General features: G+C 42.8%; 1 protein-coding gene across 1 annotated transcript in view; it reads left to right on the top strand.

The window, feature by feature from the left end:
- Positions 1-14,243, top strand: part of LOC142187873 (NACHT, LRR and PYD domains-containing protein 3-like) — a 51,356-nt gene extending 37,113 nt beyond the window's left edge. The window contains exons 8-10 of the mRNA XM_075261681.1: positions 4,318-4,488; positions 12,604-12,774; positions 13,418-14,243. Coding sequence (XP_075117782.1) covers positions 4,318-4,488; positions 12,604-12,774; positions 13,418-13,505 — 430 coding nt within the window. The 3' untranslated portion in view covers positions 13,506-14,243. The remainder of the gene's footprint in view (positions 1-4,317; positions 4,489-12,603; positions 12,775-13,417) is intronic.
- The last annotated feature ends 11,306 nt before the right edge of the window (positions 14,244-25,549 follow it).

Here is a 25,549-nt window from a genome sequence, read left to right as displayed (position 1 = left end):
AGAGATTAGCCTAAATCTTCTGCCTAAGAGATAATATCTTAGTGAGTCCAAGGCTCACTTAACCGCTAGACACTCTTTTTCTACGAGAGAATAGTTCCTCTCGGCAGAATTTGTTTTCCGGCTTAAATACATCACTGGATGTGCCTCCCCATTGACCTCTTGTGACAATACAGCTGCTAAGCCGACCTCTGAGGCGTCTGTACTATAAAATCTTTTGCGAAGTCTGGTGCTATTAAGACAGGTTGTCTACAAAGGGATGTTTTAAGGCTCTGAAAAGCCTTCTCTGCATCAGGTGACCACTGGACCATCACCGACTTTCTTCCCTTAGTGAGGTCGGATAAAGGTGCTGCCATACTAGCAAAATTGGGCACAAATCGCCAGTAATACACCACAATTCCTAAAAAGGTTCTTACCTGTTTTTTTTGTGAGTGGGCGAGGCCAGCTTTGTATGGCATCTACTTTATTATTTTGGGGTTTAATCAAGCCCCTCCCTACCACATAGCCCAAATACCTCGCCTGCTCCATGCCTATGGCACATTTTTCTGGGTTAGCCGTAAACCCCGCTTTCTTAAGAGAATCCAAAACAGCCTGAACCTTATTCAAATGGCTGCTCCAGTCTAGACTGAAAATAACAATGTTGTCTAAATAGGCTGCGCAATCTTTGTGTGGGGCAAGGATGGTATCCATTGCCCTTTGGAAGGACCTCCCTTCGAACCAAATGGCATCCTGACATATTGGAAACAACCGTCAGGGATTGAAAACTCAGTTTTCTCCCTGGCATCTTTATCCAGTGATATCTGCCAATACCCTTTTGTAAGGTCTAAGGTCGTTGTATATCTGGCTGGACCCAACCTATGAGTTCATCTACCCTTGGCATATGGTAGGCATCCACTTTTGAAATCTCATTAAGCTCTCTGAAATCGTTACAAAAATGCCAAATCCCATTAGGTTTAGGAACCAGTACAATCGGCCTAGACCAGTCACTCTTTGACATTTCAATTACTCCCAGAGATAACATCCTCTGCACCTCTTCTTAAACAATCTTCCTACGGGCCTCAGGTATAATATAGGGTTTTACTTTTACATGTGGTTCTGTAATGATCTCATGCTCAATCACAGTGGTACACCCTGGTAAACCAGAAAACATTTCCTGGTTGTGTTGCAAGAATTCTTTTGTTTCCTGTTTTTGAGAGGTGGACAGAGTCTCTGCTATTCCCACTTTGTGGTGTTCTGACTTGACAACTGTGGATGGGCAGGTTAGAGCAGCCAAAGACTCCCTTTCTCTCCAGGGTTTAATCAGATTTACATGTTAAATCTGTATGGGTTTCCTTTTCCCTGGTTGGTGCACCTTGTCATTTACCTCTCCAACCCTTTCCAGGATCTCAAAAGGGCCCTGCCACTTAGCCAGGAACTTGCTTTCTATGGTGGGCACAAGTATTAAGACCCGGTTCCCAGAAGTGAACACTCTTATTCTAGCAGAGCGATTATATACACTCTTTTGCATTTCCTGCGCCTTCTGTAAATGTTCTTTTTCTATGGGCATTATCTTGGAGATTCTCTCCTGCATGTTTTCCACATGTTCAATAACACTGCGATAGGGTGTGGTCTCCGATTCCTATGTGTCTTTAGCAAGGTCTAAGAGACCATGGTGATGTCTACCATATAACAGCTCAAATGGGGAGAACCCTGTAGCGTCCTCAGTAACTTCACTAATAGAAAATAGCAAATATGGTAACAGGCAATCCCAATCTTTCCCATCTTTTCTAACAGCTTTTTTTTAGCATTACCTTTTGGGTTTTATTAAATCTCTCTATCAGTCTGTCAATATGGCTTAATTCACCCAAGTGGCAGAGGACACTAACAGCACAAAGCAGTCTCGGTGAAAAACAATTCCACAGTCTCACCAACTGGACACTATGTCTCCACTTTTGGTTCTCCACACAGTCACAGTGTTTGGTGCTCAAGTTCCACCATCAGCAGCCGGAAGGAGAGCGACACACACCCTCCTATCTGAACAGGTATAATGCTTCCAGTTTGGCTCTAACCAAACCCAGGAGTAGAGCTTTGAGCCCAGGTCTACAATCAAAGCCAAAGCCTGGACATGGATTTCAGTACATTACATAAAGAGGAGCCATCTTAATGGGAAGTATCTTCCCTCCACAACCTTTCCCTCTGCCTGCCTACAACTGCCATACATTAATTTCCCGTTCCCAATGTAGCGCCTCACAAGGCCTGGCTTTTGTCGCTCCCCAGGGGCACTCTCCTGCGTGATCTCTTCTACACTCCTCACCTTAGATGGGAGGTCATCTCGCTGTTCACGCAGCGCTGTTTTTGGTACTGTCAAAAAATTCTCAAGCACAGATGGTGACAGATTCTATCCCAGCATCTCAATAAGTCTCTAACAAAGTCTGGGGAGGAACAGCAGGGGGAAACAGTGGCATCTTGTGATGAAAGGGTAATACAGCGTGAGTTAGTCCATACAATATAATGTAATCAGCATACATTGTGCAACTATATACAACAGTACTCATTCAGGATATACAGGTTGTCAAACATGGGCAAGTGTGGTGTATTTGCCTGCCTCTCACATGCCACCCCATTAGAGGTTGACGTCCTTAGCATACCTCCCCACGCAAACTCGTCTTATGCATAGCCCTGTGGGGGTACACCTAAATTGGACCTAGTCGTCCTGCATAGAGTTTGGGCATGAGTCAGGTCAGACACATTGTCTGTTGCAGGAGTTGCATCTTGTGTAACTGTCTCCCGAGGAGGCAAGATTACCTCAGATGGATTTTCTGTAGCTACAGGGACAGGAACAGCCCACCAATAATCATCAAATTGGACTTCTATTCTCGATGGTACAGGAGTGAATCCCCCCTCTTCTGCCACTGTATCCTCAAAATTATATCACCTCAACATATTATAGTGCAGGTTCCTCGATTGTCCCCCTGTCCCTATGGGTTCTACTTCATACACAGGGATGTCTGGATCCACCCTCCTCTTTACCACCTATGCTACTGCTTCCCACTTCACCCCCAACTTTCCAGAAGGCTGTTTGGGCTTAACTATTACACGGTTACCGGGGGCATACACATCTCTCTTAACTGGCCTTGAGTTGGGGTGCACCACTTGTCTCAGACGGTCTGCCACAACCTTGTGTATGGCCCTCAATCAACAACATTGCTCTTGGGCCCAGGCGGAAGCATTCCTTGGTGGGGGTTTCATGGGATTGAGCATATGATCTCTTGTCCTGCTCTCCCAAATATAAGTATGTGGGGAGAGTAGCCAGTGGTGCTATGGACTCTGTTGTTATATGCCCACATTAACTCTGGCAGGTATTCAGGCCAGCAAGCCTTCTGAATATGTTCTAAAGTCTGCAACATCTGGAGGAGAGTGCAACTGAACCGATGGCAAGCCCCATTACTCTGTGTATGGTATGGGGTCATGCAAGAACGTTCTATCCTGTACAGCTGCTACAACTCAATCATAAAAGAGGACCTTTCATGTCCTCGGGCACATGCGGTTTTACATACCACTAGAAAGCCGACAGTGCGCTGAATTCAGCACACTGTCGACTTTCCCGTTATGTGACCCAAGGCAAGAGATATCAGTGCCATTACCGATCTCTGCCCATTGCCGAAGGATGTTCCTGAGTCTAGCTGGGCTTTGAAGAATGCGCAGCCTAGAGAGAACTGATTTGGTAGAAGTGAGAGGCTGAGAGACCAGATTATGTGGATAACGTCCATCCTTCTACCAAACGGTACCCTAGACCCTCCAGGATACAGTCCCATGTAAAACATCTCTCTTTTCAGCCTCTCAACATGCAGTGCCATGTAAATACATCACCCCCTCCCCTCAGCCTTCTCCAATATGCAGTCTCCTGAGACAGTTGTCACTGCTTTCTGTTCTTCCTCTTTAGAGTACGGCGCTGTGATGGAAGAGACCCCGCCCTCCTTGGAGAGGACCCACCCCTACCCGAAGCACCTCCATCTAGACACGGCCGAGCAGGCAGGGACTCAGTGTTGTTGGGGGCTGTCTGGTCCTGCTTCACCACTATATTCAACTCATTTGTATTCTCTCCGGATGCAGATGAGTTGAATTCGGGACATACCTCCCATCAATCGGGACTGTGGGACATGACCCTGAATCTGGGACTGTCCCGCAGAATCTGGGACGGTTGGAAGGTATGCATGTGTGCACCTGTGCACTGTCTGCACCTTCATATGTGATGTCTTTATTGAAGTGTGTATCTAATCCTATCATGTGTGATACAGTCTGCTGATACATCTCTCACATCTTATCTTCTTATTCTTACAGTTTGGCTGGTAATGATCTCCCAGACACTTCCTGCACCCAGTTGGCCTCTGTAATAAGCAATAACCAGTCCCTGAAGAGACTTGACCTGTCTGGTAACCATCTTTCCGGTCCTCACTTCAGTGACTTGATGGCCGCTCTGTCCAGTCCAGCCTGCAGGATAGAGGATATAAAGTGAGTATAGCATGGTGATGACGAACCTAAGGTACGGGTGCCAGAGGTGGCACTCAGAGAGCTCTCTGTGGGCACCCATCCTGTGGCACAGATCATATTGCATGTGGTCCACTTTGAAGCAGATTGTACAGAGGAAATAAAAAAATAGTGAATAGGTACATTAAAATATAACTTTTATTTACTATATCATAAAAGATCCCTCAGGAAAGAGGGGATACTAATACTCAAAAATCGAGATATAGTAGAAAGGAGGCTAAAAAAGTGATAATCAGTGTCAGCCTCAATGTGTATGCTAGTTATTAGGGCGACAAAGAGGGTGTATATAGAACCTAACTGTGGCAGTAAAGATCCCCACTATTATTAGCTGCAACACACCCACTATTAATCAGGTGCAACTGTCTCTATCTGTGGGTAGATATAACACACCAAACGTTCAGGGACTAAAAGGCAATACCCGAATATAGTCAAGCCCCAGACAGATTTAAACTCATGCATACACACACAGTAGTGGAATTCTCACTACCGCTAGACTGGAGGGCAAGATTGCTGCCCCCATCACTAAGACTGACAATCACTAACTTTGACACAATCACTCAAAAACACACATAGATAACGGCCCCATAGAATTAGCCTGACGCGTTTCCCCTGGTTTTTTCATTTATCCAGTTCATCAGAGGCTATATCGGACCTAACATTCATAGCCGGGAGCTATATTCATTCATCTCCCGTTAAGGTAGGAGCAACATCATGTGCATGTAATGCCGGTCGGCTTGTGATATAAAGCCGCATCGGCAATACACTACATCCAGGTTAATATAGACCCCGGACACCTCCCATAGGTTTTGCGTCATCGGAGGTGTGCCCAATCACTGGGAAACACTGCCAGGATGACACGTAGTCATGACCCGCCCCTAGGGCAGAGCCGAAGACTCCATCCACACAACGCACAAGCGTCCTAGGTAACCTCTAGTTCCTAGTCGCGGTTATTTACATTACAGGAGTGAACGGCATCCAGAAATGTCCGCAAACACCGCAATAGGCTCTTCCAATCTAATCTACAGGTAAGTATATGGATATGTTATTGCATCTCTTCAGCTTGACGCAGAGAGGACTGACCTGGCAGAGGTGAGAGGCTTAGACAGGGTTATGGGGATATTGTCACTCCATAGGGGATATCGTCTCTCCCTATGGAGTGAGGATGTCTCCTCAACCCTGTCTAAGCCTCTCACCTCTGCCAGGTCAGTCTTCTCTGTGCCAAGCTGATGAGATGCAATAACATCGAAACAGCTGTCCTTGGCTGAGAGACTACCTGGTAAAATCCCAACATCATTGCAAACAAAGACCTCTGAGAAGGTCGGCATGATGTTAAAGGGAGCACCCTCTATTGGTTTGCTTGACTGAGGCTCTGTCTTCCTAATTACATCATGGTAAATAGACTTGCACATTCTCAGTGAGCGCCCTCTATTGGTGTGCATGCCGGAGGCACTGGCATCCTAATTGCATCATGGAAATCAGATTTGCAGATTCTTCACATGTTCCTTTGCACAGTGGAGCGCTCATGGCTTAATACGACTCCACACACCTAAATGGTGGTCTCTCCCTATGCAGTGACGATATCCCCTCAACTATATTCTTACACACATGTGTAGTACTAGAAGGGATGACTATACTGGGAACGTACTTCAGTAAAGGAGCCGTGGTGTAGGCCAGCGTTCAGCAACCTTTGGTACTCCAGCTGCAGTGAAACTTCAACTCCCAACATGCTTCATTCACTTTTTTGGGAGTTTCAAGAACAAGAGAGCAAATATGCATGCTGAGAGTACCCCTGGTGTAGGCTATTAGAAGAAGGCTGTTGGGTGGGGCCCCAGAGCAAGTTCTTCTGGTGGGCTTTAGGCCCTTCAGTCCGATACTGTATAAGGGAAACAATTATATAAGAGGGTGCTATTACAGTGTTGGCCAAAAGTATTGGCCCCCCTGCAATTCTGTCAGATAATCCTCGGTGTCCCCCAGATAATGATTACAAGCACAAACTCTTTGGTAATATCTTCATTTATTTTGCTTGCAATGAAAAAACACAAAAGAGAATGAAAAAAAGTCACATCATTGACCATTTTACACAAAACTCCAAAACTGGTGCGGACAGAAGTATTGGCGCCCTCAGCCTAATACTTGGTAGCACAACCTTTAGACACAATAACTGTGCACAACCGCTTCCACTAACCAGCAATGAGTTTCTTACAAGGCTCTGATGGAATCTTAGACCCTTCTTCTTTGGCTCCTGCTCGCGGTCCCCCCTGAGATGTGAAGGGGGCCTTCTCCAAACTGCCACCAAGAGATCTCTCCTCCTCCCCCACAGGTGTTCTATGGGATTCAGGGCTGGACTCATTGCTGCCACTTTACAAGTCTCCAGGGCTTTCTCTCACCACCATTTTCTAGTGCTGACCTGAAGTGTGTTTTGGGTCCTTGTCCTGCTGGAAGAGCCCTGACCTCTGAGGGAGACCCCGCTTTCTCACACTGGGCCCTACATGATGCTGCACAATGTGTTGATCGTCTTCAGACTTCATAATGCCATGCACACGGTCAAGCAGTCCAGTGCCAGAGGCAGCAAAGCAACCCCAAACCATCAGGGACCTCCGCCATGTCTGACTGTAGGGACCGTCTTCTTTTCTTTGAAGGCTTTTTTTTTTTTTTTTCCTGTAAACTCTATGTTAATGCCTTTTCCTACTTTTGTCTCATCTGACCAGAGAACATTCTTCCAGAATGGTTTTGGCTTTCTCAGGTAAGTTTTGGTAAACTCCAGCCTGGCTTATGTCTCTGGGTAAGAAGTGGGGTCTTCCTGGGTCTCCTACCATACAGTCCCTTCTCATTCAGACGCTGACGGATAGTACGGGGTGACACTGTTGTACCCTCGGGACTGCAGGGCAGCTTGGACTTGTTTGGATGTTAGTCGAGGTTCTTTATCCGCCATCCGCACAATCTTGCGGTGAAATCTCTGGTCAATGTTTCTTTTGTGTCCACATCTAGGGAGATTGGCCACAGTGCCATGGGCTTTACACTTCTTGATGACTCTGCGCACGGTAGACACAGGAACATTCAAGGCTTTGGAGATGGACTTGTAGCCTTGAGATTGCTCATGCTTCCTCACAATTTTGCTTCTCAAGTCCTCAGACAGTTCTTTGATCTTCTTTCTTTTCTACATGCTCAATGTGGTCACACAAGGACACAGGACAGAGGGTGGAGTCAACTTTAATCCATTTCAACTGGCTGCAAGTGTGATTTAGTTATTGCCACCACCTGTTAGGTGCCTCAGGTAAGTAACAGGTGCTGTTAATTACACAAATTAGAGAAGCATCAAATGATTTTTCAAACAGTGCCAATACTTTTGTCCACCTCCTTTTTATGTTTGGTGTGGAATTATATCCAAATTGGCTTTTTGACAATTCTTTTTGTGGTTTTCCATTGAAGACAAATTAAATGAAGATAATAATTAGAGATGAGCGAACACTGTTCGGAACAGCCGTTCCGAACAGCACGCTCCCATAGAAATGAATGGAAAGGTGTTTCCATTCATTTCTATGGGAGCGTGCTGTTCGGATTGGCTGATCCGAACAGTGTTCGCTCATCTCTAATAATATTACCAAGGAATTTGTGCTTGCAATCATTTTCTGGAAGAAACAGAGTATTATCTGACAGAATTGCAGGGGTGCCAATACTTTTGGCCAACACTGTATATATAATGGAGTAGCTATTATATAAAAGGGCAGGCTACTATATATAAGGGGGAACTGTTACAGTGGGGTAAAAAAAAGTATTTAGTCAGCCACCAATTGTGCAAGTTCTCCCTCATCTTTGTAAGTGGGAGAACTTGCACAATTGGTGGCTTTTCTCCCCACTGTAAATATAAGGGGGGCTATTATAAAGGGAAAGTATATATACAGTGGTGTTAGAGTCAAATCCTCCATCTTTGTATTTTGTCAGCCATCTTGTAACCTTTCATATAAAAACTGTATAAGTATGTCTTTTATCTCTGTAGAGTCCAAGAGACCCCTTTAGGTTATAAGGGCTCGTTCACATCTGCGTCGCCCTCTCCGTACTGCAGGTTTTCGTTTCCTGCCTAAAACAGAGGCAGGAGACGGAAACCTGCAGGAGTCTCTCTCACCCATTCATTTGAATGGGTGAGAGAGTTGTCCGGCCGTGAGTGGCGGTGAGCGTTTTATGCTCTCCGCCGCGAAACCGGGTTTTATAATCCGGACACAGAGTCGGACATGCAGTACTCTGTGTCCGGATAAAAAAAAATCCAGTTTCGCGGCGGAGAGCCTAAAACGCTCACCGCCGCTCACGGCGGGACCCGTTCTATGGTTTCCGTCTTCTGGCATGCAGGTGTGAACCCAGCGTTAGGAGTATGGAATGTTAATGAATGGACTATGAATCCGTATCTCTCTGTTTTGCTCAAGGGCTTCATCTTTTGATGATGTATGGTATATGGAGGTCACTTTGAGTGTGTAGACACAGAGTTTCTGAAGCCTATTATTCATTATCTCCAAGGCTGGAGTAGTCTGGCGCCAGCATGTCATCTTATCTCTCTTGCCATGATATATACATTTAGAAATAGTGTGAGATGTCAGTTCACACATAAATATATTAAATTCTTCTTTGTTTTATGAGAAAGTCCATCCCAGTTTGGAAAGTAATAATGAGATGCAGATTACATTAGGCCTCAGCCAATAGTCATGTGCCAGGTTTATGTTATAACTCTACAACCAATCATGTTATTAGAATAGTCCAACCTGCTTTTGTCTGTATTGTATTTAAACTACCTTTTTCACACCATTAAATTAGAACTCACTTGATACACCATCAGCTGTGTATGTGTGTAACTTCTCCAGGCCTGATATTTAATTTGGAACTCTACAACATACTCTATTATGGGGACCCCTTGATGCCCCTAATAGTGGCTACTATTAGAGTGAACTATTATTATAAGATGGGCTATTATTTATCAGGGAGGAGCTATTTATAAAAGGCTTCTAAAAAGGGCAAATTCTTATACATAAGGCATCGATTATAAGGGGGAACTATTATATATAAGGCATCTATTATAAGGGGGAACTATTATTATAAGAGGGGGATTATTTATACAGGGGATTATAATTGTCAAGTGGACTTATTTATAAAGGGAGCTATTAGTGATAATGGGGACTATTATTTATAATGGTAATTATAATATATGAGAGAGATATTATTAATAAGGGCGACTGTTACTGATAAAGGAGAACTACTACAGATAAGAGGGAATATTACTGATACAGGGCACTATTTATAAGCAGTGACTAACATTTATAGAGCTGTTACTGATAAGGGTGTAATATTATTTATAAGGAGGTGTTATAATAACTGATGAGTGGGTGCAAAAATCTATTAGGCGATACAAAGGTGGTCATATCGTCACTAGAAGATGATAGTGTTGTTTGTATGAGGCTAGTCTGAAAAGTTTCCGACCTAACCAAGAAATAAGACATTTTTTTCATCAAATTTATTTTTATTTTTCAACATAATCTCCTTATATACACTTCTCTCATCGATGATCTCATCTCTTTAACCCGTCAAAAAAAAGTTGGTATCTTTCTCTTCAAAATAGTTGTTCAGGAAAGTGATGACTACTTCATTTGATGAAAATTTCTGTCCTACGAGCTCAACTTTTAGCAAGGGAACAAAAAAAAAAGTAGCTTGGCGCTAGATCTGGCAGTTTATGGATTTTCGCCATAGCACTGGCTGCATTGTCCTGATGAAACAGAATTTTCTTGTTCTGCAAATGGGGCCATTTTTCCTCAATTTCCACTTTCAGTTTGTCTACTAATGTCGCGTAGTATGCTCCTGTAATAGTTTTTCCTTTTTCAAGAAAATCTATGAAGAGAACTCCATGACTATCCCAGAAAACAGTTGCCATCACTTTCCCAGCTGAAGGAACTGTCTTTGCCTATTTTGGAGCCGAATTTTCTTCATTTTGGAGCTGATTCGCAGTCCACTGTTTTGACTGTGTTTTTGTTTCTGGGGTGTAATGGTGTCTCCAAGTTTCATCCACAGTAATTGATCGGCATCAAAACTCTGATTTATTGCGCCTAAATTGCACCAACAGAGCTTTGCAAATGTTCATCCGAACACGTTTTTGGTCCAGAGTGAGCAATAGCGGCACCCAGCGCGCCGTCAGCTTTCTCATTCCTAAAATTTCCATCAATATGTGGCAAGCACTTTCTTTCGATATGCTCATACCCTCTGCTATCTCTCTAACATTAATTTGATGGTTGTCTAACACCATTTGGTGCACTTGAGTAATGTTTTTGTTCGTGGTTGCAGTTTTTGGCCGTCCCGAACGTTCGTCGTCAACCAAGCTGGTACGGCCACGTTTAAATTCAGCTGCCCAAAATTTGACGATGGCACATGATGGTGCAGAGTCCCCGTACACAGCGTCCAACTCGTCTTTAATTCGCAAAGGCATATTGCCTTTCAAAAACAAATATCTAATGACAGCTCGATATTCAATTTTATCCATTTTCACAAAATCACTTGCATCGACTCACTACGACTCAAAGAAAAACCACTGGTGCAAAATGGCTGAAATTTTTGTAAGTACATTCTAACACATGCGTGAACACATTCCCCAACTTTGGTTGACGATTGTTGCCATCTACATGTGGAGGTTGGAAACTTTTCAAACTACCCTCATATATCAGCATTTGGGTGCCCACTTTTAATTTTGCTCAGGGCCACACAAAGGAACATCAAGATCTCTGGAGATGGACTTGTAATCTTGAGATCGTTGATATTTTTCCACCATTTTGGCTCTCAACTCCTCAGACAGTTCTCTTTTTCTCTTTCTGTTCTCCATGCTTAGTGTGGTACAAATAGACACAATACAATGGCCACGGCTGTATATTCCTGTCATGTGCGATACTGTATGCTGCACTGTGTATCCAATCCTATCATGAATGATAATGTATACTGAGCTGTGTATCTAATCCTATCCTGTGTGATACTGTATACTGAGCTGTGTATCTAATCCTATCCTGTGTGATACTGTATACTGAGCTGTGTATCTAATCCTATCCTGTGTGATACTGTATACTGAGCTGTGTATCTAATCCTATCCCGTGTGATACTGTATACTGAGCTGTGTATCTAATCCTATCCCGTGTGATACTGTATACTGAGCTGTGTATCTAATCCTATCCCGTGTGATACTGTATACTGAGCTGTGTATCTAATCCTATCCCGTGTGATACTGTATACTGAGCTGTGTATCTAATCCTATCCCGTGTGATACGGTATACTGAGCTGTGTATCTAATCCTATCCCGTGTGATACGGTATACTGAGCTGTGTATCCAATCCTATCATGAATGATAATGTATACTGAGCTGTGTATCTAATCCTATCCTGTGTGATACTGTATACTGAGCTGTGTATCTAATCCTATCCTGTGTGATACTGTATACTGAGCTGTGTATCTAATCCTATCCTGTGTGATACTGTATACTGAGCTGTGTATCTAATCCTATCCTGTGTGATACTGTATACTGAGCTGTGTATCTAATCCTATCCTGTGTGATACTGTATACTGAGCTGTGTATCTAATCCTATCCTGTGTGATACTGTATACTGAGCTGTGTATCTAATCCTATCCTGTGTGATACTGTATACTGAGCTGTGTATCTAATCCTATCCTGTGATACTGTATACTGAGCTGTGTATCTAATCCTATCCTGTGTGATACTGTATACTGAGCTGTGTATCTAATCCTATCCTGTGTGATACTGTATACTGAGCTGTGTATCTAATCCTATCCTGTGTGACACTGTATACTGAGCTGTGTATCTAATCCTATCCTGTGTGATACTGTATACTGAGCTGTGTATCTAATCCTATCCTGTGTGATACTGTATACTGAGCTGTGTATCTAATCCTATCCTGTGTGATACTGTATACTGAGCTGTGTATCTAATCCTATCCTGTGTGATACTGTATACTGAGCTGTGTATCTAATCCTATCCTGTGTGATACTGCATACTGAGCTGTGTATCTAATCCTATCCTGTGTGATACTGTCCTTATTCTTACAGTTTACATGGTATTTATCTACCAGACACTTCCTGCACCCAGTTGTCCTCTGTAATAAGGAATAACCAGTCCCTGAAGAGACTTGTGCTGTATAATAACCGTCTGTCCGGTCCTCACTTCAGTGACTTGATGGCCGCTCTGTCCAGTCCAGCCTGCAGGATACAGGAATTACAGTGAGTATAAGAGATGTGTACAGGAGGAGACATGTGTGGGGACAGGTGCCACAACCAAGGTGGGTGAGACCAGAGGATGGGAGTTAAAATGGCAGATGATCTGCCACCTCTTAGGTTGAGTACACTCCAGCGCCAATACTGGGCTGGACACCATATTTCTACACTACCACTGGTCACACTCTGCTATCCCGCTGTCTTAGCTCTGCCATACACTGCTCGGTTTGCCATTCAGATGTCTCCACACACAACTTATCCCCCATTTATTTAAAGATCCCAATTTGTCTTGAAGACCAATCATCATAATATCACAAGATACTAACAAAAGCCTCAGAAAAAGGTTGTCTAGAAATGATAGAAATGGCTGCACAGCAGGGAACAATATCATATAATATGGTAATAACATGGCTTATACTCACCTGATAGATCATCTGCTGTTACAGCGTCGCTCTGGTGGTCGTGTCCTGTATATTACCTGTCCTGCAGTGCTGACTATGTACATGTATCCCCTATAGCCCATCACCAGCCCCTGGTAACATTGTACAGATTCATCCTCAGCAGATCTAGTCACTGACTAATCTGAGGTCAGGAGAAAATCCTCACAATACAAAGTCACTAATACTGCGCTGTCTGTTTTATGTTCTAGTCTGTGGGGCAATAGATTGTCTGAAGAGGAGAAGGAAGAAATAAGAAACCTGGAAAGACACAAACCAAATATGAAGATATATTACTAAATAAACCAGAGGCCAGATGTGTATGTGCGGAGCAGATAACAGGACATTATGGTGAATACTTCTTCACAGCTCCAGTATTAGGAGCGTCTCCTGGTGCATTATGGGTAATATCACTCATTTACATATTACATACAATGTAAGCTCCGCCCACATGTCAAATTGTATTACAGTAAGTCCTTGCCCCTGATGTGACACATGATGGGTATACTGGTGATGTGACTGGGGTCATGGTTTGGTGATGGATATCCTGACATCATGGGCACAGACCTAGGACCCAGCGCTGTCTATAGGGGATAAAACCTCCATATTACACAACCCCTGGCCTGTATAACTGTATGATACACTCAGATCCTGTATATTACATAGAGGAGGACACTGATGTCCCTACAGCAGACGGCCATGACGTCACAGACTACAGTATGGCCACCCCTAGATCCTCCAGCCCCATCTGTGTAATAAGCTCCATGTGTTTTATCCTGTAACCTCCTCCCATAGACCAAGACACAAAGTGTGTGACAACGAGGAGATCATCTGTGTGATGTCATCAGCCCCAAGACAGACTTGTTGTGTGATCCGTCTGACACGGACTTGTCTTGTATGAGGTCTTCTTCCTATCCCATGTTATTACATATCAGCCATAAGAGGTTACATGTAGTATAATAGTGCCATGTGTGTGGATGAAATAAACCGCTATTCCCATTGTCATTGTGTCTGTGTCCTGTAACGTGTTGTGTTGTATCATCCTATCACACTAAAGGGAGGGCCGTTGCTGAATGAAATAAGCGCAGTCCCGTCATGACGGATTCCTTAGTCATGCACGAGCCTGCTCTGCAGCACGTTAGGGGTTAACTCCTGATTAGTTGTTTACAGTTCATGGTCCGGTCTGCAGGTGGCAACTGTGCCATGACCCCCCCTGGGGGATATACATATCCCTCCTCTCTCCCTATCTTCCCTGTTCCTGCCCTGAAGCAAGATCTTTCGCATACAACTCCGTCTGCCTTACCTGAAAATGGCCAGCATCTCTGTTGATGCGTTTCTTCAGGACTCTATCCATCGACTTGCCTCCATTCATGGTGTTGCAGCCTCCTCCGTCCCCTGCAGCTCCTTCCGATGCCAGGGTTGTGCCTGCTGCGCTCAGGGTTAGGGCCCGGCCCTCCCAGCCTCCACAGCGCTTGAGCCCTTCAGCTTCTCCCAAGCAACACCGCCGGAGCCCTCCTCGGGACCCTCCAGGTAATGCATCCACCTCTGCTACAGTGCGCATGTTCTTGCCCCCCAACCCTCCTGCAGTGTTGCTCCTCCCCCAACAGCGACCTCCGTTGCTTCCAGTCTCCAGGGTGTATGCAGACCACGGCATTCCAAGAGATCTGCTCCTGCCTCCCTCCAGCTGGCCTTGCTTCAGGAAGAAGAAGACCCAGGATCTTCTCCAGGACCTATCCGTTGCGGGTGCCCTGCTTTTCGTGGCAGGGTCAGAGGCCGGGACTTCGCCACTCTGCCTGTTGCTGATCCTACTACGGCCCCGGCTATGTCATCAGCCGGTGAGGCCTTCAGCTCCGGGGATGATGAGGCCGTTGCGGAGGAACCTGTCTCTAGGGGGGGTGGGAAACGTTATACCTCATTCTTTGTATACTGTCCATGCTGTCATTTGGTTGCTACATCTGTTATAAAGTGTATAGGGCAGCACAGAAGGGTGAGTCATTCTCCATCCTTAGTTAGAGCAAAAGAGCAAGTACGTGCAAAGATTCAGGGGTGTTTGGAATAAGGACACAGACAGAAGTTTAGTCTGTGGAAACCGAAAGAGGTTTTGCCTTGAGCACTAAGCAAAAAAATAAATAAGCTGCAACCCAGATTTGAGATGCACAAATCCAGATGACTTGTATGCCAAGGCTGTTGGGTTTGATGTAAATGTGAGAAAGAAAAAGGCAGCAGCTACAGTGAAAAATTACACTAATCCGGATACCTTAAAACTGGATAATCCAAGTAATCAAGGCCAACAAGGCACCCGCCCTAGGCAACAAGGGCGGAAGGGAACTCGAAAGTGTTTTAATTGTGGAAAATCGGGACATCTGGCCAGGGATTGTTGGTGCCACAAACGAAGGGACAATTGTAGAAAACCTGCCCCTACTCAGGGTCAGGACAACTCACAATGAAGGTCAGGCTCTCTAGCTACAGTGTCCCTCTTATCTACAGCAGAGGTATGCAGTATACATGCTTTGGGAGAATTTAGCAAGAAGGGGGAGGGGGAGAGGATGAAACAAAACTAAGTTGTCAGCTACAAGTGATAGATTGTAACACCACTGGTTTAATGTATGGAAAATTATGAATATATGGTTTAATAATTCGTAACTGTATAGTGTAAGCTGTTTTTAGCAATGCCAGTATTTGACTTTTAAGCCTTGTGTAAGAGTATTGTGATGTTTTACAGTGGTATAAACTATATTTGAGGTTTGCCTTAAGGGCCAACTGCCAGACTTTTAAGAGATTCTGAACATCTGTGGCAATTAGAAGAGTGGGGTTTGCCATGGAAATATTCAAAAATTGCACAAAAATATTAATATGTAATGTTGGTATCAGTATTGGCTGTCTGCTTAAATCATATTTAATGGCTTTAGAATTGGATTAATGGCATACATTTGAGATAATCATTATTATGTTTATTTTACAGTAATATACAAATTGAAGAGGAAGGCATCTGCTTACATGTTTTGGTTTGTTTTCTCCTCAATATTTAGCTGTGCAGGGATTATAACTAACTGTGATCATTTGTAGGAAAAGAAGAATAAGATATGGCCATCCTGAGACAATAATTGATATCACTGTACAAAATATATAAAAATTTGACAAGCTCTTTATGATTTAATGGACATTTGTTTTGTCTGGAGCTCCAGTGTGAAGTTTGCATGTTTGTATTAAAGGTTCAGAGAAGTAAATGGACCCATATGTGTGTCAGTTATATGTACATGTTACATGTGTCTGCTATGTGTACATGTTCTGTTTGTCCATGCCTGTATTGTTTCATTTTCAGTCTCTACAGAGAGCAGATGAAGATATTGATTGCTGATAACCCCACAGAGGGTGGTGACAAGTAGATATGAAAGGGAGGCAAAAGTTCTTTCGATTGTTGAATACATATATGTGTGTTTTGGTGAATATGAGATGTACTTGATATACCATGTACATGTACTATGTACTCAGTGTTTATTAGTGCTTGTGTGTATCAAGTATATCACATGGGCTTTATACTTGTAATATAAATATTGGTTATGGGTTTATACTATAAATCCATGAATGTTAATAATCAGGATTTATTGTGTGAAAAAGTTTTATCTGATACTCATACATGTACATTGTTATTGGTCATTGTTATTCAGATGATCCTTCTGATATGGGATTAGGCACCATAGGGGTAGGCATTGCAATACATGTGAACTATCTTCCCACAAGGTAACATGTACACGCAGGTAAAGATAAATTGCAGTTCTGCAAAACTAAAGTGGTGTTTCTGCGACATTGTTTGCTACAAGGTGCTAGACATCTGACTAAGTAAATTAGAAGTCACTCACATATCTGCTCTGTAATGTGTTTTTTTTTGTGTATAAATTTTTGTCATGGTGATCGGGAGATAGATTTGATCCCTTATTTAAAGCTTCTGCCTTCTCTGCTGATATATATATTTTGAGCATTTAATGAATTGTTTGTAATTCTGGAGTGTTTAGAAGTTGTAGAGAACTGAATTTACTTGGGATTGTATAAATAAGTCTGATGGGACATGTAGTACTACAGGTCTGACAAGTTTGGGGAGAGCCAACGCAGCTGCTTCCATGATAAGACACTGTTTACAAGGGGTAATAAATCTTGCAGTGGAAACAAAGATAATGATTTGGACGAAAAGGGTTAACCCATGGTTAAATGTAAAAATAAGGTATGCAAAAGCCCTATTCTGTAACTGCTGACAGTGTCCTAAGGGCAGGTGAAGCATTGTACTGCCCTGAACATCTTAAGTATCTATTTAGAAGCAGCTGCATTGTGAGTAATCACTTTTGGAGATAGTTTGTGTCATTTGTGACTACGTTTTATACAATATTATGTGAATTTATTGTTTTGTCTGTTATCATCACCTTAACTATGGTATATACTAAAAGAGTAAAGAGCTGATAGTGGAAGTGACACACTCCTATCCACTGCCAGAAACAGCCAGAGTATGAAAAGAATAGACAAATGTTTTATGGGAAATTAAGTGAATATTATTGCGATATGTTGATAATTTTTCTTCCTTGTGCCACAGATAGACAGACATGTGAAGCTGCTACCATGAACCTGCTGTGTTTCCTCTATCAGAACAGTTGTAAGGCAATCCTCACACAGGTAGACAGATGTCATATTTCCTTGGTAAGATAGCGCAAGATGGAATTTGCTCTACAATCCTCCTCCAACATCTCATTTCAGAATTGTTTGACTTTTGAATCCTGCAACTCTTTTACGAATAGGAGTTCATGATTCAAAGGGGGGAGTAGATGATGAGATATTATTATTTTTTTTTTTTAATGATGAGATAATTTTAACCCCTTAACGCTCTGGTCAGTAATAGTATGTCCTGGCAAGTAGCACGTTCGCGCTCAGGTCAGTACTATTACTGACCAGTAATGGCGCGAGCAAAGAAGCTGTGCCAGCGCCATTACACCCGGCTGCATTACACAGCCGCGAGCCAGGATGAGCTGCCAGGGTGAATTGCCGGTCGGAGCTCCGCTCCACGGTATTAACCCTCCCAATGCCGCGGACACATGTCCGCGACATCGAGAGAGTTTTGCTAAGTCTGTCCCCCCCCTGGTCACCCCCCGCGGCGAAATGGGGGGTGCCCTGATGAATTTTATGTAGCCCGGGGTCTGGTTAGTGACCCTGGGCTGCTAGGACCCCGCTTACCTGGTTGATCCTGCCCTGATGCCGGAAGAGTGTCTATGCGTCTGCATAGACACACTTCTTCTATAGTCTACAATTAAAAAATGTGAAAAAAGTGTAAAAAAAAATAAAGTGTGTGAAATAAATAAAGCCCCAAAATTCCCTTTTTCTATAGCAAATTAGTAAAAAAAAAACAAAAACTAAAAATTAATAAAAACAATGCATATTTGGTATCGCCGCGTCCGTAACAACATGTACCATAAAACTAAAACATTATTTCACCTATATGGTAAACATCGAGAAAAAAACCAGGAAAAAAAACACCGGAAATAATGATTTTTTGCCATCTCAAATATGCTATAAAAAGTGATCAAAAAGTCGTATGTATACCAAAATAGTACCAATGAAAAGCGCAGGTTGTCTCGCAAAAAATAAGCCCTCAACCAACTCTGTCAATCGAAAAATAAAAATGTTACGCATCTCAGAAGATGGCGATGCAAAAACATTGATTTATGTCCCCAAATGGGTTTTTGTTCAGCAACTATTACTAACACATAAAAAAATCCTATAAATGGGGTATCGCCGTAACCGTACTGACCCGCAGAATAAAGGTCACATGATACTTATGCTGTACACTGCACGCCGTAACCGTACCGACCCACAGAATAAAGGTCACATGATACTTATGCTGTACACTGCACGCCGTAACCGTACCGACCCACAGAATAAAGGGCACATGATACTTATGCTGTACACCATGTGGAAAAACATTTAAAAAGTAAAATGCAATGCCAGAATTGATTTTTTTTTTTTTTATCCAGCAAAAAATAGTTAATAAAAAATAGTCAATAAGTTATAGGCACCCAAAAAAGGTGTCATTACAAAATGCATCATATCCTGGAAAAATACAAGCACTAATATGGCCACATCAACACAAAAATAAAAAAAAATATAGCTTGAATAATGTGAAGAAAAAAAAAAAACTAAAATTGCCAAATGCGTCAGAAGGGGAATATATAAGCGGTGCGAGCGTATGTCAGCGTACAGACCAGTTTTGCAGCTTACAAGAGAAAAAAAAAATAGAAGAGACTCCCAAAGTGACCCCCCACCCCCCCACCCAATCATAGGAGCTACTGAGACATAGTAGGGAATTTGATGCTCCCAATGTCCTCCGCACCGCTTACATATTACCTCTTCACCATCCTTGCCAAAATGAGCGCCGCGTTACACCGTGTGAATGGCCCCTCACATTGTTTACCACACCATGTAAATATATTAGCATTGTCACACATGACATTGCTACTCAGACCCCCTGGGGTTCAAGAGCCCTAGGAGGTGTCATAAATACAACACACAATCCAAAAATAAAGAAAAAATGAAAAATAAATAAATAAATAAATAAAAAATGTGAAACACACATCTTACCTAGCCTCGACTCCAAAATAATAAAAAAAATATGTTAAGGCTGTATTCACACTGAGTAACGCTGGCGTTTTTTGTGCTTATTTTTGCACATAGCGCCGCGTTAACGCCGCGTGTACGCCGCGCTATTTTGCGGTGGCGTTGCCCGGCGTTAACGCGGCGCTATGTGCAAAAATAAGCACAAAAAACGCCAGCGTTACTCAGTGTGAATACAGCCTTACATGAAAAAGTCTCACGTGTTCTCTAACTTACAACAACAACAACATATGAACTTACATTTCATATCCCAGACCTTTTACACACTACGAAAAGCTTGCCCGCAACTGTATTTACACACTTCTACAATCACCGCAGACCAAGTCGCGGGTACCAGCTAGTACAGTATATATCTGATAATACATGGCCTGCAGACACCAGTATACAGCAGTATACAGCCCTCCTGGTATATACAGAGGTATCACAGTATACAGTATATATCTGATAATACATGGCCTGCAGACACCAGTATACAGCAGTATACAGCCCTCCTGGTATATACAGAGGTATCACAGTATACAGTATATATCTGATAATACAGGGCCTGCAGACACCAGTATACAGCAGTATACAGCCCTCCTGGTATATACAGAGGTATCACAGTATACAGTATATATCTGATAATACAGGGCCTGCAGACACCAGTATACAGCAGTATACAGCCCTCCTGGTATATACAGAGGTATCACAGTATATATCTGATAATACAGGGCCTGCAGACACCAGTATACAGCAGTATACAGCCCTCCTGGTATATACAGAGGTATCACAGTATACAGTATATATATCTGATAATACAGGGCCTGCAGACACCAGTATACAGCAGTATACAGCCCTCCTGGTATATACAGAGGTATCACAGTATACAGTATATATATCTGATAATACAGGGCCTGCAGACACCAGTATATAGCAGTATACAGCCCCCCTGGTATATACAGAAGTATCACAGTATACAGTATATATCTGATAATACAGGGCCTGCAGACACCAGTATACAGCAGTATACAGTCCTCCTGGTATATATAGAGGTATCACAGTATACAGTATATATCTGATAATACAGGGCCTGCAGACACCAGTATACAGCAGTATACAGCCCTCCTGGTATATACAGAGGTATCACAGTATACAGTATATATATCTGATAATACAGGGCCTGCAGACACCAGTATATAGCAGTATACAGCCCCCCTGGTATATACAGAAGTATCACAGTATACAGTATATATCTGATAATACAGGGCCTGCAGACACCAGTATACAGCAGTATACAGTCCTCCTGGTATATATAGAGGTATCACAGTATACAGTATATATCTGATAATACAGGGCCTGCAGACACCAGTATACAGCAGTATACAGCCCTCCTGGTATATACACAGGTATCACAGTATACAGTATATATCTGATAACACAGGGCCTGCAGACACCAGTATACAGTAGTATACAGTCCTCCTGGTATATACAGAGGTATCACAGTACACAGTATATATCTGATAATACAGGACCTGCAGACACCGGTATACAGCAGTATACAGCCCTCCTGGTATATACAGAGGTATCACAGTATACAGTCCTCCTGGTATATACAGAGGTATCACAGTATACAGTATACATCTGATAATACAGGGCCTGCAGACACCAGTATACAGCAGTATACAGCCCTCCTGGTATATACAGAGGTATCACAGTATACAGTATATACCTGATAATACAGGGCCTGCAGACACCAGTATACAGCAGTATACAGCCCTCCTGGTATATACACAGGTATCACAGTATACAGTATATATCTGATAATACACGGCCTGCAGACACCAGTATACAGTCCTCCTGGTATATACAGAGGTATCACAGTATACAGTATATATATATCTGATAATACAGGGCCTGCAGACACCAGTATACAGCAGTATACAGTCCTCCTGGTATATATAGAGGTATCACAGTATACAGTATATATCTGATAATACAGGGCCTGCAGACACCGGTATACAGCAGTATACAGCCCTCCTGGTATATACACAGGTATCACAGTATACAGTATATATCTGATAACACAGGGCCTGCAGACACCAGTATACAGCAGTATACAGTCCTCCTGGTGTATATAGAGGTATCACAGTATACAGTATATATCTGATAATACAGGGCCTGCAGACACCGGTATACAGCAGTATACAGCCCTCCTGGTATATACACAGGTATCACAGTATACAGTATATATCTGATAATACAGGGCCTGCAGACACCAGTATACAGCAGTATACAGCCCTCCTGGTATATGCAGAGGTATCACAGTATACAGTATATATCTGATAATACAGGGCCTGCAGACACCAGTATACAGCTGTATACAGCCCTCCTGGTATATACAGAGGTATCACAGTATACAGTATATATCTGATAATACAGGGCCTGCAGACACCAGTATACAGCAGTATACAGCCCTCCTGGTATATACAGAGGTATCACAGTATACAGTATATACCTGATAATACAGGGCCTGCAGACACCAGTATACAGCAGTATACAGTCCTCCTGGTATATACACAGGTATCACAGTATACAGTATATATCTGATAATACAGGGCCTGCAGACACCAGTATACAGCAGTATACAGCCCTCCTGGTATATACAGAGGTATCACAGTATACAGTATATATCTGATAATACAGGGCCTGCAGACACCAGTATACAGCAGTATACAGCCCTCCTGGTATATACACAGGTATCACAGTATACAGTATATATCTGATAATACAGGCCTGCAGACACCAGTATACAGCAGTATACAGCCCCCCTGGTATATACAGAGGTATCACAGTATACAGTATATATCTGATAATACAGGGCCTGCAGACACCAGTATACAGCAGTATACAGTCCTCCTGGTATATACAGAGGTATCACAGTATACAGTATATATCAGATAATACAGGGCCTGCAGACACCAGTATACAGCAGTATACAGTCCTCCTGGTATATACAGAGGTATCACAGTATACAGTATATATCTGATAATACAGGGCCTGCAGACACCAGTATACAGCAGTATACAGCCCTCCTGGTATATACAGAGGTATCACAGTATACAGTATATATCTGATAATACAGGGCCTGCAGACACCAGTATACAGCAGTATACAGCCCTCCTGATATATACAGAGGTATCACAGTATACAGTATATATCTGATAATACAGGGCCCGCAGACACCAGTATACAGCAGTATACAGCCCTCCTGGTATATACACAGGTATCACAGTATACAGTATATATCTGATAATACAGGACCTGCAGACACCAGTATACAGCAGTATACAGCTCTCCTGGTATATACAGAGGTATCACAGTATACAGTATATATCTGATAATACAGGGCCTGCAGACACCAGTATACACCAGTATACAGCCCTCCTGGTATATACAGAGGTATCACAGTATACAGTATATATCTGATAATACAGGGCCTGCAGACACCAGTATACACCAGTATACAGCCCTCCTGGTATATACAGAGGTATCACAGTATACATCTGATAATACAGGGCCTGCAGACACCAGTATACAGCAGTATACAGCCCTCCTGGTATATACAGAGGTATCACAGTATACAGTATATATCTGATAATACAGGGCCTGCAGACACCAGTATACAGCAGTATACAGCCCTTTTGGTATATACACAGGTATCACAGTATACAGTATATATCTGATAATACAGGGCCTGCAGACACCAGTATACAGCAGTATACAGTCCTCCTGGTATATACACAGGTATCACAGTATACAGTAAATATCTGATAATACAGGACCTGCAGACACCAGTATACAGCAGTATACAGCCCTCCTGGTATATACAGAGGTATCACAGTATACAGTATATATCTGATAATACAGGCCTGCAGACACCGGTATACAGCAGTATACAGCCCTCCTGGTATATACAGAGGTATCACAGTATACAGTATATATCTGATAATACAGGGCCTGCAGACACCAGTATACAGCAGTATACAGCCCTCCTGGTATATACAGAGGTATCACAGTATACAGTATATATCTGATAATACAGGCCTGCAGACACCAGTATACAGCAGTATACAGCCCTCCTGGTATATACAGAGGTATCACAGTATACAGTATATATCTGATAATACAGGGCCTGCGGACACCAGTATACAGCAGTATACAGCCCTCCTGGTATATACAGAGGTATCACAGTATACAGTATATATCTCATAATACAGGGCCTGCAGACACCAGTATACAGCAGTATACAGCCCTTTTGGTATATACACAGGTATCACAGTATACAGTATATATCTGATAATACAGGACCTGCAGACACCAGTATACAGCCCTCCTGGTATATACAGAGGTATCACAGTATACAGTATATATCTGATAATACAGGGCCTGTAGACACCAGTATACAGCAGTATACAGCCCTCCTGGTATATACAGAGGTATCACAGTATACAGTATATATCTGATAATACAGGGCCTGTAGACACCAGTATACAGCAGTATACAGCCCTCCTGGTATATACAGAGGTATCACAGTATACAGTATATATCTGATAATACAGGGCCTGCAGACACCAGTATACAGCAGTATACAGCCCTCCTGGTATATACAGAGTTATCACAGTACACAGTATATATCTGATAATACAGGCCTGCAGACAGCAGTATACAGCAGTATACAGTCCTCCTGGTATATACAGCGGTATCACAGTATACAGTATATATCTGATAATACACGACCATGCAGACACCAGTATACAGCAGTATACAGTCCTCCTGGTATATACAGAGGTATCACAGTATACAGTATATATCTGATAATACAGGCCTGCAGACACCGGTATACAGCAGTATACAGCCCTCCTGGTATATACAGAGGTATCACAGTATACAGTATATATCTGATAATACAGGGCCTGCAGACACCAGTATACAGCAGTATACAGCCCTCCTGGTATATACAGAGGTATCACAGTATACAGTATATATCTCATAATACAGGGCCTGCAGACACCAGTATACAGCAGTATACAGCCCTTTTGGTATATACACAGGTATCACAGTATACAGTATATATCTGATAATACAGGACCTGCAGACACCAGTATACAGCCCTCCTGGTATATACAGAGGTATCACAGTATACAGTATATATCTGATAATACAGGGCCTGCAGACACCAGTATACAGCAGTATACAGCCCTCCTGGTATATACAGAGGTATCACAGTATATATCTGATAATACAGGGCCTGCAGACACCAGTATACAGAAGTATACAGCCCTCCTGGTATATACAGAGGTATCACAGTATACAGTATATATCTGATAATACAGGGCCTGCAGACACCAGTATACAGCAGTATACAGCCCTCCTGGTATATACAGAGGTATCACAGTATACAGTATATATCTGATAATACAGGGGCTGCAGACACCAGTATACAGCAGTATACAGTCCTCCTGGTATATACAGAGGTATCACAGTATACAGTATATATCTGATAATACAGGGCCTGCAGACACCAGTATACAGCCCTCCTGGTATATACAGAGGTATCACAGTATACAGTATATATCTGATAATACAGGGCCTGCAGACACCAGTATACAGCAGTATACAGCCCTCCTGGTATATGCAGAGGTATCACAGTATAC

The sequence above is a fragment of the Leptodactylus fuscus genome, unplaced genomic scaffold, assembly GCF_031893055.1.
Source record: "Leptodactylus fuscus isolate aLepFus1 unplaced genomic scaffold, aLepFus1.hap2 HAP2_SCAFFOLD_268, whole genome shotgun sequence".
NCBI lineage: Eukaryota > Metazoa > Chordata > Amphibia > Anura > Leptodactylidae > Leptodactylus > Leptodactylus fuscus.
Note: the sequence above shows the minus strand (reverse complement) of the source record. Positions and strands in the feature narration are given on the sequence as shown.